Source organism: Zootoca vivipara, chromosome 15 (assembly GCF_965207765.1).
Source record: "Zootoca vivipara chromosome 15, rZooViv2.hap1.1, whole genome shotgun sequence".
NCBI classification, from domain to species: Eukaryota; Metazoa; Chordata; class Lepidosauria; order Squamata; family Lacertidae; genus Zootoca; species Zootoca vivipara.
This window is the reverse complement of record NC_142598.1, coordinates 972,284-984,939: the sequence shown is the minus strand read 5'-3', so window position 1 is coordinate 984,939 and position 12,656 is coordinate 972,284. Positions and strand designations below refer to the sequence as shown.

Below are 12,656 nucleotides of genomic sequence, written 5' to 3'. Positions count from 1 at the left end.
CTGTAGCTTCCTCCTAAGTCCATTCATTTCCTGAAGCACATCCTGGATCTCCCAACCCCTTCCTCTCATCCTGCTTCCCCATGAAGTGCTTCTGTCCCTGTTTTCAGACTCCTTCCAATTTCCGGTCTCAATTTTGACCAAACATTTCCCTTTTGTTGTTGCTGTTGTTATTTTATTTTCAAGGACAAGGAAAGGAAAAAGATAAAAGAAGACAAATGACAACAACAACAACAACAACAACAACAACAACAACAACAACAACAACAACAATTTATTTGTGCCCCGCCCATCTGGCTGGGTTTCTCCAGCCACTCTGGGCAGCTTCCAACAAAAATTTAAAATACATTAAAATGTCACATCTTAAAAACTTCCCTTAACAGGGCTGCCTTTACAGACGGGAATAATAATATTACACAAATAATGCTAATAATAACAGTAGACCACCATCAGTTCACATTGCTGATACTATGACTGTCAGTACACAAATCTTAAATTAAACATATAAATTAATATAAGCCCTCCAGAAGTCCAAATCAGTATCCAGACGAACTTTATGCCCATATGAAATATGTTCAAATGTAGTCAGGAGAATGATCCCTCTCCAAAGTGGCTTCCGGAGAGTCTCTCCCCCTAAAATGTTGTCTTGCAGAATTGCCTCTGGCAGCAATCTCCCTCGGTCTTGAGTATGAAGAAGGAGGCAGCAAGTGTTAGCTGGGAGGGCTGCGAAGCTGGGAAGGAATTTGTGAAGCTTCTGGACCTAACTCCCTTCCTTGTACAGGATCCTCAACAAGCTTGTGCAGGCTTAACCAGACAGAACACCTCGGTGTTATTCTTGGGGGTCGGGGGAGAACACAGAATGCTTTGCCGCTAAATCTGACTGATTAAATGTTATTGCCCAACACTTAGGCACCCCAAAGTCAGGATAGGCCTTCTGCTTCCCAGATTGGCACGAGCGAAATTCCTCTTGCCCTCCTCTGCATGCCAGGCTTTCCACCACAACCATTCCAAGGCGGATGCAGCTCCTCTTGGGCTTCTGTCACCTTGGCCATGACTCTGTGGGAGCCACAGTGGGGCTTCTCCCTGCAAAGCTAGAGTGCCCGAGAAACAGCTGTAATAGGAAGGCCACTTTTACTGAGAGTGGAGGTCCTTCCTTCAGCTTTACAAGGAAATAACATGTTGCAAGAGGAAACAAAAGGGGGAAAGGCTACTGAGAGGGATGCTGTAGTCTTCCAGCATGTTGGATTATTTTAGGGTGGGAAGCTGGCCAACTTATTTCCCTCCCCCCTCTTAGGAGCCTGGATAGTAGAGGAAAAAGGGCCTTCTAGGAGAAGGCAGGTGTATTGGGAACTAGACACTTCCCTTCCCATGCCAACTAAAATAGCCTCCTGGACCTAAGTCTAGTTTCTGGACTGGAAGCCATTTTCCTCAATAACTAGGAAGGTGAAAAATTGTTGCGGGTTCAGAGGATCTGGTTGGGATGGAGTTAGGGTGGTGGTTGGAGGATGGAATATCCCTGATAATTGGCTGCATATTCTGAATGGAGCTCCCCCCCCCCCCCCCGGTAGCAACATTGTCCTTGCTGCATTTGTATGTGTGCGAGAATAATCTGGACCAAGTGACCTTAGGAGGGGCAACCTGAGCCAGTGGTTAATGAGTGCTCTTGGCTTTTTAGGTTATTTATATCATGTCCTATCCTGAGAGTTTAGGCCAGCTAATGCCTCTGAATGATACAGAAGAGTTTTGTGGCTTGCAAAGGGCTCTTAGGAGAACTAGGAAATATCATAAAATATTGCTAATATAAAGTGGTATAGAAAGAAGGAGAAGAGGAAAAGGAAGAAGAAAGAGGAAGGAGTGGGGAAACTCATTCCTGGGGGCAAGTTGTGTCCCTCTGGGTCTCACTATCTGAACTGGCTATACCTCTGCTCCCCAGGCCACACCCTTTACTGGGACCCTGGATTTCTGCCAAAATCCCAGGTGTTTTTGCCTGGCTGCAATGTGTCCTTGAGCATCTACCATGCAACAATGAAGTGTCCATTCTTTGCTCAGCTTACTTTGCCTGTCACCATTGCTCTTGCAAGGTTACTCAGAAGGGACTGCAGCCCCCAGCTGAAGGAGTCCAAGGGACGTGGCTCGCTTGCAACAGTGTGTGTGTGTGTGTGTGTGTGTGTGTGTGTGTGTGTGTGTGTAAGCTGGCCTGCCCTCGCTTCTGCCCTTTCCTCCTATGTTGGCAGGTAGGCTGGTGCAGATGGGATGTTCTTGCTCTCACAACCATGGTTAAAAGAATGGCGTAGGCGGCAGGAGCAGGGCTCGCTCTCCCCTCTTGGGTGCAAACCCCTCCGGCCTACTTTTCAACTAAAGTGAAGTGTTCCATTAGCATCAATATGATCCACCACCAGGAGCCAGTGAAGCGTTGTAGTGGCAAGTGTGCTAGACTACGATTCAGCCTCCCTGGGTGGCCAGTCGCTGTCTTTCAGCCTAGACTAGCTTCTTCTGAGGGTAAAATGAGTGGGACAGAGGAAGCAGGTATACCACCTTGACTAGAGGGCTCCTGTTTAACTGTGGCTAACTGGTATAGATGTAACATCTGAATCAGGCTGGAGGAGAGAGAGCCCACAGTCCTGTAGCCACTTCTAGCCTCTGCCCCAACCCATATTAAGTGCTTCTCAAGAACAAAAGACCCACAAATAAATCCTACATCTAGAAGACACAGACCTTCTAATGATAATTTTAAAATGATATGTCTACACACAGTTTTTCATAATATATTCTGCTTTCTGATTGAGTTTTTCCGCTCAGTTTTGTTTTTGTTTTTTAAGGAAGGTAGATGTCTGGCTTGGGTGAGCTGAGCAGCGAGAGAAATGCCCCCTCGCCCGGCTGAAGCTTTTCCCCATCCATTGCGAGGGATTTCCTGCACACTTCAGGTGTTTTCTCTGTGATAATGAGGGCTAGACAAATACGTTTGTTTTTCTTCTAGGGAAGCTGCATTTCTCAGGATGCTGGGTGAATAATGGATTATACTTGCTTGTGAGTGAGTCAAAGCGAGGTTGTGGGGATATGTGCAGCAGAAAAGGGGAGGGAAGCACCTTGGAAATCTGGTTAGAGCAGCAGGCTGTGCCTGAATGGCAGCTGGCGGGTGGTGCAACATCCACGAGAAGCTTTCTTCTCCCTCTGTGCCTCTAAAGCCAGGGATGGGGAGGCCTGTGGTTCTCCAGTGCTGCCAGACTCCATCTCTCTTTATCTCCGGCCATTGGGCCCTGCTGAGCACAACAGCCTCCGATGGACACGGGTCCCCCACCCTGGCTTTAACGGCATTAGCACCCACACCCACCTCTTCTCCATCCCTGCTCCCCAGCAGCCCTCCCAGTCTGCCTTCCAAACCCCAGCCTGGTCTTGGCTTTGCGAAGACAAGGCAGGCTATTTAGAGGGCGAGTTGTGGAAATTCACCGCTGCTCAAGAGCCACTAGAAGTTATTTTGGTGGTGCACTAGCTGGAGCTAGGTGTGCGCGTGTATATTTAGCTTATGGGATATAGATAGAGCCTCGGCCCAGAGCTGGGAGCTGTGCTGTTTTGGCTGGCAAGGAGGGGCAGGTTACAGCCTGGCTCTCTCTGCTGCTGACGCACATCGAACCTTCTGATCAGAAGCGGCTTGCGCAGCTCCTGCTCCCATCCGTTCTGACTGTGCAATAGACTCTGTAGAGGAGCATTGCTAATGAGCAAGCCTTTGCCCTCAGCTTTTGAGCTGAGATGGGAACCTAGGAGTCCTGATGCGCAGCTTCCTCCTTCTCATCTTCTGAGACAACACATTCCTCTTACAGCTAAGACTACAGACCGGCTCTTTGTTTGTCTCCTTCCCATCCGCTCCCAGTTCTCCTAAACATTGTTCGGGGCTTGTGTTGTCCTGTATTACTGAGGAATGGGGGTGGGGGGCTTCTGTTGGGCAAACAGACAGGTGAACTGGGAGTTGAAAGGGCAAAGCTGTACACTGAGAGCCATGTAGAGGTGTGGTCAGGGAACATATTCCATGGTTTGTACTGCAGCACTGCAGAAATTAGAACCGGGTCCAGAATTCAGCATTTAGAGAATTTGTACCCTTGCAGAGCTTTCTGGGTACTGGAAACTGTGGAACTGGGGGAGGCGGTGGTCCTCCTGGTGCTGCTGGGCTCCTGTGGCAGATATGGGGGGGTGTGCTTCATTCTTTCCTTGTTTTGCTGGGCTTTTTTCTCTGCCAGCCCCCACTACTCAAGTGCCTTTCCCACCTCTACCAGATATGTGACTGGCTTATCAAGATAAAAAAATTCCTTCAGTAGCACCTTAAAGACCAACTAAGTTTTTATTTTGGTATGAGCTTTCGTATGCATGCACACTTCGTCAGATACACTTGAAACAGAAGTGTCAGACCCTTATATATATACAGAGGGTGGTGGGGGTGGGTGGGAATGGGTGATGGGCTGATGGGAGTTGTAAACCTGTAGATGGCTGTTAACGACTGCTGATGACTGCAATTAGTCCTGGGGGGGGGGGAAGCAAGGGCTGAGGCGCTAAAGAAAGCTTGATCATGCATAATGAGATAAGAATCCGATGTCTTTATTCATCCCAGTTGGCTCCATGGTTTTAAGCTTGGTAATCAGTTCCAATTCAGCAACTTCTCTTTCCAGTCTGTTCCTGAAATTTCTCTGTAATAAAACAGCTGCTTTGAGATCTTGTATAGAATGTCCTGGGAGATTGAAGTGTTCTCCTACTGGTTTCTCTGTCTTATGGTTCCTGATGTCAGATTTATGTCCATTTATCCTTTGGCATAGGGTTTGGCCTGTTTGTCCAATATAGAGAGCTGAAGGGCACTGTTGGCATTTGATGGCATACACAATGTTAGAAGATGAGCAATTAAATAGTCCTGAGATGGTATGTTGGATGTTGTGGCAAAGTTGGCATCTGGGTTTATTGCAGGCTCTGGTACCAGTGTCCATGTTAAGTCTGGTGGCTGTCTGTAGGCAATGAAAGGTCTTCCTCCCAGAGCTTGAGAAAGAGAGCTGTCATTGTCCAGGAGAGGCTGTAGATCTCTGATGATGCGTTGTACTGTTTTCGCTTGGGAGCTGTATGTGATGACTAGTGGTGTTCTGTTATTTTCTTTTTTGGGTCTGTCTTGCAGCAGGTTCTCCCTAGGTATCAGTCTGGCTCTGTTGATCTGTTGTTTAACTTCATCAGGTGGATATTTTAGTTCTAAAAAGGTTTGCTGTAGATCTCTTAGGTGAGATTCTCTGTCTGTAGAGTTGGAACAGATGCGGTTGTAACGTAGGACCTGGCTGTATACGATGGATTGTTTGGTATGTTTGGGATGGTAGCTAGAAGCATGTAGATATGTTTGTCGGTCAGTTGGTTTTCTGTATAAGGTGGTGTCTATACGTCCACCCTGTATTTTTATTGTAGTATCCAAAAATGTATTTCTTGCATAGATTGGTTCATTGTTAGGTTGATGGTGGGGTGAAAGTCACTGAATGTCTGGTGGAAGGTTTCCAGGGTCTGTTGTCCATGTGTCCAGATAATAAAAATATCGGCAATGTATCGTAGGTACAAGAGAGGTTTGAGTGGGTAGTAGTCTAGGAAACGTTGTTCTAAATCTGCCATGAAGATGTTGGCATACTGTGGGGCCATGCGGGTGCCCATGGCTGTGCCGCTGATCTGGAGGAACAGGTCATCACCAAATTTGAAGTGGTGCAGCAGCTGTGGGTAAGGACAAAGTGGCAGAGTTTGGTAGCAAAGTCCGCTGTGGTTTTATCTGAAATGGTGTTCCTTATGGCTTGTAAACCATCATTGTGTGGGATGTTGGTGTATAGAGATTCCACATCCATAGTGGCTAGTATAGTATTGTTAGGAAGATTGTTCAAAGATTGTATTTTCCTCAGAAAATCTGTGGTGTCACGTACGTAGCTGGGAGCACTGATAGCATATGGTTTCAGAACAGAGTCCATATAGCCAGAATGGCTCATCCAGGTGAGAGAAGCAGCACGGGAGAGAGAGGCGCAGAAGGACAAAGGACAAGGGGGTGGGGAACAGAGGCCCCTTTCTGGCTCCCACCATTACTGCAGGCATCACAAGTCCTGTCTCTGCCTTCATGGTGTTTCACCCACAGCTGCTGCAAATCAGACCCCAGGAACCACAGAAAGACCAAGACGCAGCAGGCAGAGTATATTTGGTGTAATTCTGAGCAAACAGCATTTGTGTCCTATCAAAGTCCTGTTTGTCAGACACAGTTTCTATTCAGTACTAACAGAGTTGGCTACTACCCATACTAGGTAGTCTGCACTAACTCTGAATCAATGCAATCGTTTTAAGGGAAAGACGAATGAAGGTGGGTTTTTGTGGGGGACGGGTAAAGCAATGTGATGTATTCATACTCCATATGCCCTGTGGTAATGGACTCTTCTTAGAAAATACTGGTTTCCATATCTTGGAAAAATGGGGACTAGAAACTTGTGTTAAAAAACAAACCTTGAAGGCTAGAATTCTTGGAACAAGAATGGAAAAGGTACAAAGTAATCCTTTAGGACCTTCGTTCGGTGATTGGCAGTCAATCCACATAAGATCCTTTCTTCTGGGCACTGACTTCTGTGAAAAATACTGAGTGCACAGTTGAAACCTTTTTGCCCATTTATCATAGCCAAAATTCTGAGCCACAGGCTTGCAGATTGTCTCTTGCGATGCATTCCTAAACCCCTTAGGGTGACAGCCAAAAATCTGTCATTGCTTTGCATCCCTGGTTCTCTGAAAGCATCTAGTTATGTTGACTGTGAAAATGCTGGGAGAGATGGACCAATAGTCTGGCTTGCTGCTGCCCCCACCTCCACACACACCTCGGAAAAGGCTTGGCTTCATCTCCCTGTCTGTGGTGTCTTGATTGTCAGTAGTGGGAGCCTGCCTTCTCCTTTTGGTGTTCTGGGGAGGCACCAAATCACCAGGCATAACTCTTCTCTAATGGATGGGGTCTCATTAGGGAGGTCTTTGGGGAGCCTCTAACGAACTCTGCTTGCTGGAGTTGGGGAGGGGGACATAGGGGAATTGAGCTGACAGCATTTAGGCAGAGGAGAAGACCAGACAGGAGAGGAGAGGAGGGCAGTGGAGAAAGAGGAATGCATATTGTTATGAGCATCTCAGCTCTTTTGGATAGCCTTAGTTATAATTGCAGTCTTAGGACAAAGATCACAGACATGCTGCTTTGCCTTTGAAAGCAGCCCACTCTTCCAATGCATTACAGATGCATTGAGCAGCTTATGCCCTTCTTTCCACTTGTGTCTGTGGCTGAGTTTGGGACTTGAAAGTGCAGCTTCTCCCCACTCCACAAAGTTGTTCTGCATTGTTCCAGCCATTGGACTGTTCCTGGACCTCATCTCAACCAGCTGCACCCCTTTTGCTCTTGTGTTCCCCACAGTCGGCCTGATTTTGAGGTAGTACTGCTCGTGTGTACTAAATACATTTTTGAAAAGGTAGCTGTGGTACACACATAGGCCCCAAACATTGGCAGCAACTGGGCAGCTGGGTGTCAGTGGGTGGGTAAGGTCCATCTTAAGTCTGTTGCTGTTTGAAAGTACCCTTAGGGCCGAGGTTTTCTCTCTCCCCTCCTGCCTCCCTCCCCTTCTGAAAGTCCAGGGCTGCTTACAGTTTATTTACATTTTATTATATCATCTTATATTTATGAACCACTCAATAACAATGTTATTGGAGTGATGAGCAAATAAAATTGCTTAGCAATTGGAGAAGACAATCAAAGACTAAAAGCCAATAACCGAGGCAGAAGTACGCCACTCTCTCTTACCCTATCTGCTGACATAAAAGCACAAGAGCAATCTTGTGAGGCTACTGCTCCCATTTCTATTTCTCCTTTTCTGAAGTCTCTTCTTTCTGTAAAGGCATTTCTCTCTTCCACGCACACAGCGTCTCCTTGCCTCCACTTTGGACTCCTTCCCCTCCTACACAGAGAAAGAGCTCTGCTCCCTGGCTCCTCTGATGGCTGTCCCCTTTCCCTTTCTCTGTGGAGTTGCTGCAGTCCCGTTTGTCAGCCAGGGAGCTTCAGATGAAAGCCCGTTTCCAGCCCGTTAATATTCTGCTTAATGAGCTGACCAAGCAGGTCCTCTGTGGTTGCGGAGTGGGAAATAATAATTAAACTTACTTTAGGCTGATGCTTTGCATTATTGTCCTCGCTGCAGGTCATGAGTGGCCATTTCTGGGCAACAACCTCCCCACCCTCTCCTGCCTCCTTCCGGTGGCTGATCAGGTGGTGTTCTCTCATGTAAGGGGTGGGGCAAAAGGGAACAGAGAGCAAATTAATTGATGGCCCAGGTTTATCAGTCTTGAATGAACTGCTAATGGCACAAGGAAGCCTGCTTCTGAGTTCCCCTCCAGTGCCCTCCACTAGGAGTGAAGAGTGTACCTGTCAGAGGGTCGTCTTGGCTACTCTAGAGTAACTCCGCTTGAGTCCAGTTTGTCTTCAAAGACATTTATTGTGCTAATTATTTACAGTGCAGAGACAGCTTAAAACATGACCTCTCATCCCGAATCAGAATCCGGCAATGGTGTACATCTGTTCCTATGCCAGCAAAGTAGTCGGGGCACCCCAAAACGCCTCCCCCTTGACCTGCATCTTGGCGCTCTCCTTACTTCTTGCGCTGGAAGGAGCGATGCCCTTTCAGCTTCCTTCCTGAGCGGTCGGTGCCCTGGCTCTCCAACATCCCTGAGCCCCCGTCTGCATCTCTCCCCCCCCCCCCCGAGCTTTCCCATTGTTCCTCACTCTGATTTCTCTCCACCTCAGAGTCTCTTCCTCCCCCTCTGGCTGCTTCAGAACCACTGGTGCTTTCTTTACTTGAAGAGGTGGATGTCAGGATGATGGGGGGCTGGCTCCCTGTAGGGAGTCACCCTTACAGTACCCTTCCATTCTTACTCCCCCCCCCCCACTATGGATACTCTGACATCAATCTTTTCTTATGTAGTTGTAGCTATTGACATACCCATTAACAGAGGGTGAGAGGAGAGAGACAAACAAAGAATGTGGCTCATGGCTGCCTGAAATGCAAAATGGGCTCTCAGTCCTGATATTCTGTGGTCTTATTTTATGGCGGGGGAGGGGGGACTAAGTGTCTAGTCCTCATGGCTATAGGCAAAAGAACTATTGCTTACTAAATGTTTGTCAAAAAAAAAGCACTCTTGAATGCAGCTTCTGAAAGTCAAGAATTTTTTGTGCTGCTTCACTTGTCAGTGACAACCGTAAAACCATATTTCTGAAGTTACACAGAACCAGAATACTTTCTGTCCTTTTGATGTATTTTATAAAAATGTTCACAGCCACTCATGAGTATCTGCTCCACTTGTTTCCTTGAAATCTTGCTTCTCCCATTTTGGGATCTTCACGGGGCAATTTCTGTGGCCAAAGAATTGGCAGAAGTGTTGGCCTCTGTTTGGAGAATGTATTCCACTCCAGTGCATAAAACTGCCTGGCTGGTGAGTTTGAGATTTGCTGGAGAGGGAGGAACCAAAGCTTCCCCCAGCCACCCTCCTCAGTGGTCCTGAATCACACTGCAAATACTTTTGCCTTGCTGGAAAATATTTGGTGCGTGAGCGTCTGTAGAAACTGGGGTGCTGTGTACCTGAAAGGCAGCATTGATATTTGTTGCTTTACCGAGTTTGGCCACTGGCATGTGGCTCTCAGAAGTTTGCCCCCAAAGGAACATGGGCCATGCACTGAAGAACATTCCTCACCCATGGAGTAGATGGCCCTGTGGGGGTGGACATGAGAGTCGCAGGGAGGAAGAAAATCCAGCACCAGGAAGACATAGCAGAGGTTTGGCTTTGTAGTCGCCTGGGGTTTTGCATGTGAACTAAGGGAGGGGCAAGGGGAGTTTCGGGCCACATCTTTCTCTCCTCCCCCCACCTCTTTTCCCTAGACCAGAGTAGGAGTGAGCACCCGCATGCACACATTTTGATCCACTGGGCTGCATATGTGCAGTTGCACATGAGGATTTTGTGTGCCTGCTTGCCAAAGGGAGGGCTGCTGCTCGCGTGGAAGGATGTTTTGGAAGAAGGACGGAGTTCAAAAAGTTTGAGAAATGGTGGCTTAGATGGTAGCTTCACTCCTGCCACTACACTAGGAAGGAGGGGGTGATGCTGCCGCCATTGCCTCCCTCCTGTTTGCGACTAGAGCAGGGAGAGTTCAAAGGATCCTGCCTTCCTCCCTCTGTTAAATTTGCCTGACTTCATGCTGTCTGTTGGAAGGGGAGATGGAAATAGCAAGGAGTGGCTGCAAACTAAGCCAGGCGCCGTTACTGCGTTCTGAGCCACCAAAGCAGCTGTCTGGTTTGTGTTTGTGGAATCAGCTGCTTGTGTGTATCGGACTTGTCCTTTGCTAAGAGCACTGACTAAGCCTCAGGCAAGAAGCCCCAGAGCGAATGCAAGCAAGGGCCATGCCTGATCAACTGGGTTGACTGGTCTGTGTTGGGTCAGCTGGGGCAGGGGGCAAAAGGTGCTTTGTTGGGCAGAGCCATGCCAGTCTCTCTCTCTCTCTCTCTCTCTCTCTCTCTCTCACACACACACACACACACACACACACAGAGAGAGAGCAATTCTGATGTTTTCACAGGAAGCCCAAAACTGAATAGAGCCGGGCTAAGCAGCAGGCTGGAGACTCCTTAATGAAGCACTAATTAAGGCAAGCTGCTTTGCACTTGATCTCAGCACAGTATACGGTAATTAATGCTGCAGCTTTGATTGGGTTCACACTCCTAACTCCTTGTGCCGATGTGGTACATCCAGGATATAACAGTCAAACAGCTCTGAGTGCTCCTTGATCAGCTGTGCCTTTATGCATTGCTAGAGCAGAACTGGAGAACTTAGTGACTCTCCAGAGGTTGTTGACTACAACTCCCATCAGCCCTGGCTAACATGGCCAACAGCCAGTGGTGGAGGCATTGGCAGTCCATCAGTATCTGAAGGGGCCACAAGGTGTGCTAGAGCAGCAGAAAGCATGCTGAGAAATGTGCTGTGGGGCTTGAGCAGTTCTGTGGAAGTGTCATGCAGTATCTATCTCCCCTAAATATTCTATATGAATCCCATCTCTGATTTGAAAACAGCCTTGGCCTGTGATGAATTTTCTGTGCTCCAACACATGCTGAACTTGGAGTGGAATTCAGTGTCTAATGCAGAACCTGGCTTCCTAAGGAAATGTAGTTTAAGCAAGCTTCTGGTCCTCATTGTCATGCAAACACTGTACTTTCTCTGCCTCAAGGAAATGGGCTTCTGCACCCTGCTTGGCCGTCTCCGTCTCTTCCAGGGAAACTGCTCCCCCTGACTTACGTGTCCTTGTGTTTCTACCCCTGCACCTTTCCTCCTTCCAAAGAAATCCAAATTCTGCAGCACTTTGCCTTCCTGCAGTCCATCCAGTGGCTGCAGCTTCCCTCTTCTCATTTTTGCAGCCTGGCTGCTGCCCCCCTCCGGCCCAATTTGGCCCTTAGCAGAAGCCATGTCCTGTTACAGCAGAACAGCCTCCCTTGGCCTAGTGCTCTCCAGATGTAGCCAGACTGCAGCTGCCACCATCCCTGACCATTGGCCACGGTCTATGGGGAGAGGAGAGTCCCAAGACCCCACGCTGGGGAAGGTTGGAGTCCAGCGCCCCATAGCCCTTTCCTGTATTTCCAGGACACTGTTGACACCTTGCAATAACCTGCTCTTCTTTGGTCTTTCTTTTGTCTCTCCCCCTAGGATGGAAGAGTGGTCTCGTCGGGAAGCTGAACGGAAAATTAAAGAGCGGGAGGCACAGGGGCTGCCTGTGCTTGACTCTAATTATTATGACCCCAGCAAAATTGTGCTGCCTCCAGAGGATGAGGAATAAGTTCCATGATGTCTGCCTGTCTAGCTAAGCTGAGAATAAACCTCCAAGATGACTTGTCTTTACTGCCAGCTTTTCTCTCTCTCTCTCTCTCTCTCTCTCTCTCTCTCGGGCTTGGGAAGGGAAAATCCAGCCACCTAAAAGTGGTGTGTAATCTGAACAGTAGAGTAGGCCAGGCCTGGCCTGGCCAGCCATCCCACTCCCCTGATGTTCTGCTTCAAGGGCGATTGCATTTGCTACATACCCCTGCTGCCATCATCCCAGCTGCTGTGTTGTCGAGATGTTGTTATGAGGAAACACGGCAACGAGCCCCCGGATGCTGGCAGATGCTACACACAGTCAAGAGTTAGCCTGTGCGTTGCCTGTTGAGAAACAGGCTAATGCTGGAAAGGAGGGGAAAACATCAGCATTTGGACTCATAGCTGTTGTTGTCACAAAGGGAAATGGGAGGCCTGAGGGCTGCTTCGGTTTCTGCCAGGCCTTTCCTTGGCCCTGCTTTGGATATCGTAGAATTTGGCAGCACCACACACTCCTGGCTGAAGCCAGGCCTTGAGCAGATGGTCCTCCTGGCACCTTGCGGTGGAGTGCTATATTTATCCTGTGTGTCGCTGCCCATCCTTGTATGTATCAATTGTGTATCTACAAAGCCTATCCTGTGTCCCTCTTGCATAGGACTGGTCGTGAGTCTGGATTACGGTGGTGCCTCGCTTAACGAATGCCCTGCTTAACGAAATTTCCGCTTAGCGAAAGGTTTTTTCTAGTGGACGTTGCCTCGCTAGACGAATTCGTT

At 48.3% G+C, this 12,656-nt stretch overlaps 1 protein-coding gene across 1 annotated transcript in view; it reads left to right on the top strand.

Annotated features, from left to right (window-relative positions):
- NDUFB11 (NADH:ubiquinone oxidoreductase subunit B11) overlaps positions 1 to 11,921 on the top strand; it is a 33,738-nt gene extending 21,817 nt beyond the window's left edge. The window contains exon 3 of the mRNA XM_035141172.3: positions 11,740 to 11,921. Coding sequence (XP_034997063.1) covers positions 11,740 to 11,869 — 130 coding nt within the window. The 3' untranslated portion in view covers positions 11,870 to 11,921. The remainder of the gene's footprint in view (positions 1 to 11,739) is intronic.
- The last annotated feature ends 735 nt before the right edge of the window (positions 11,922 to 12,656 follow it).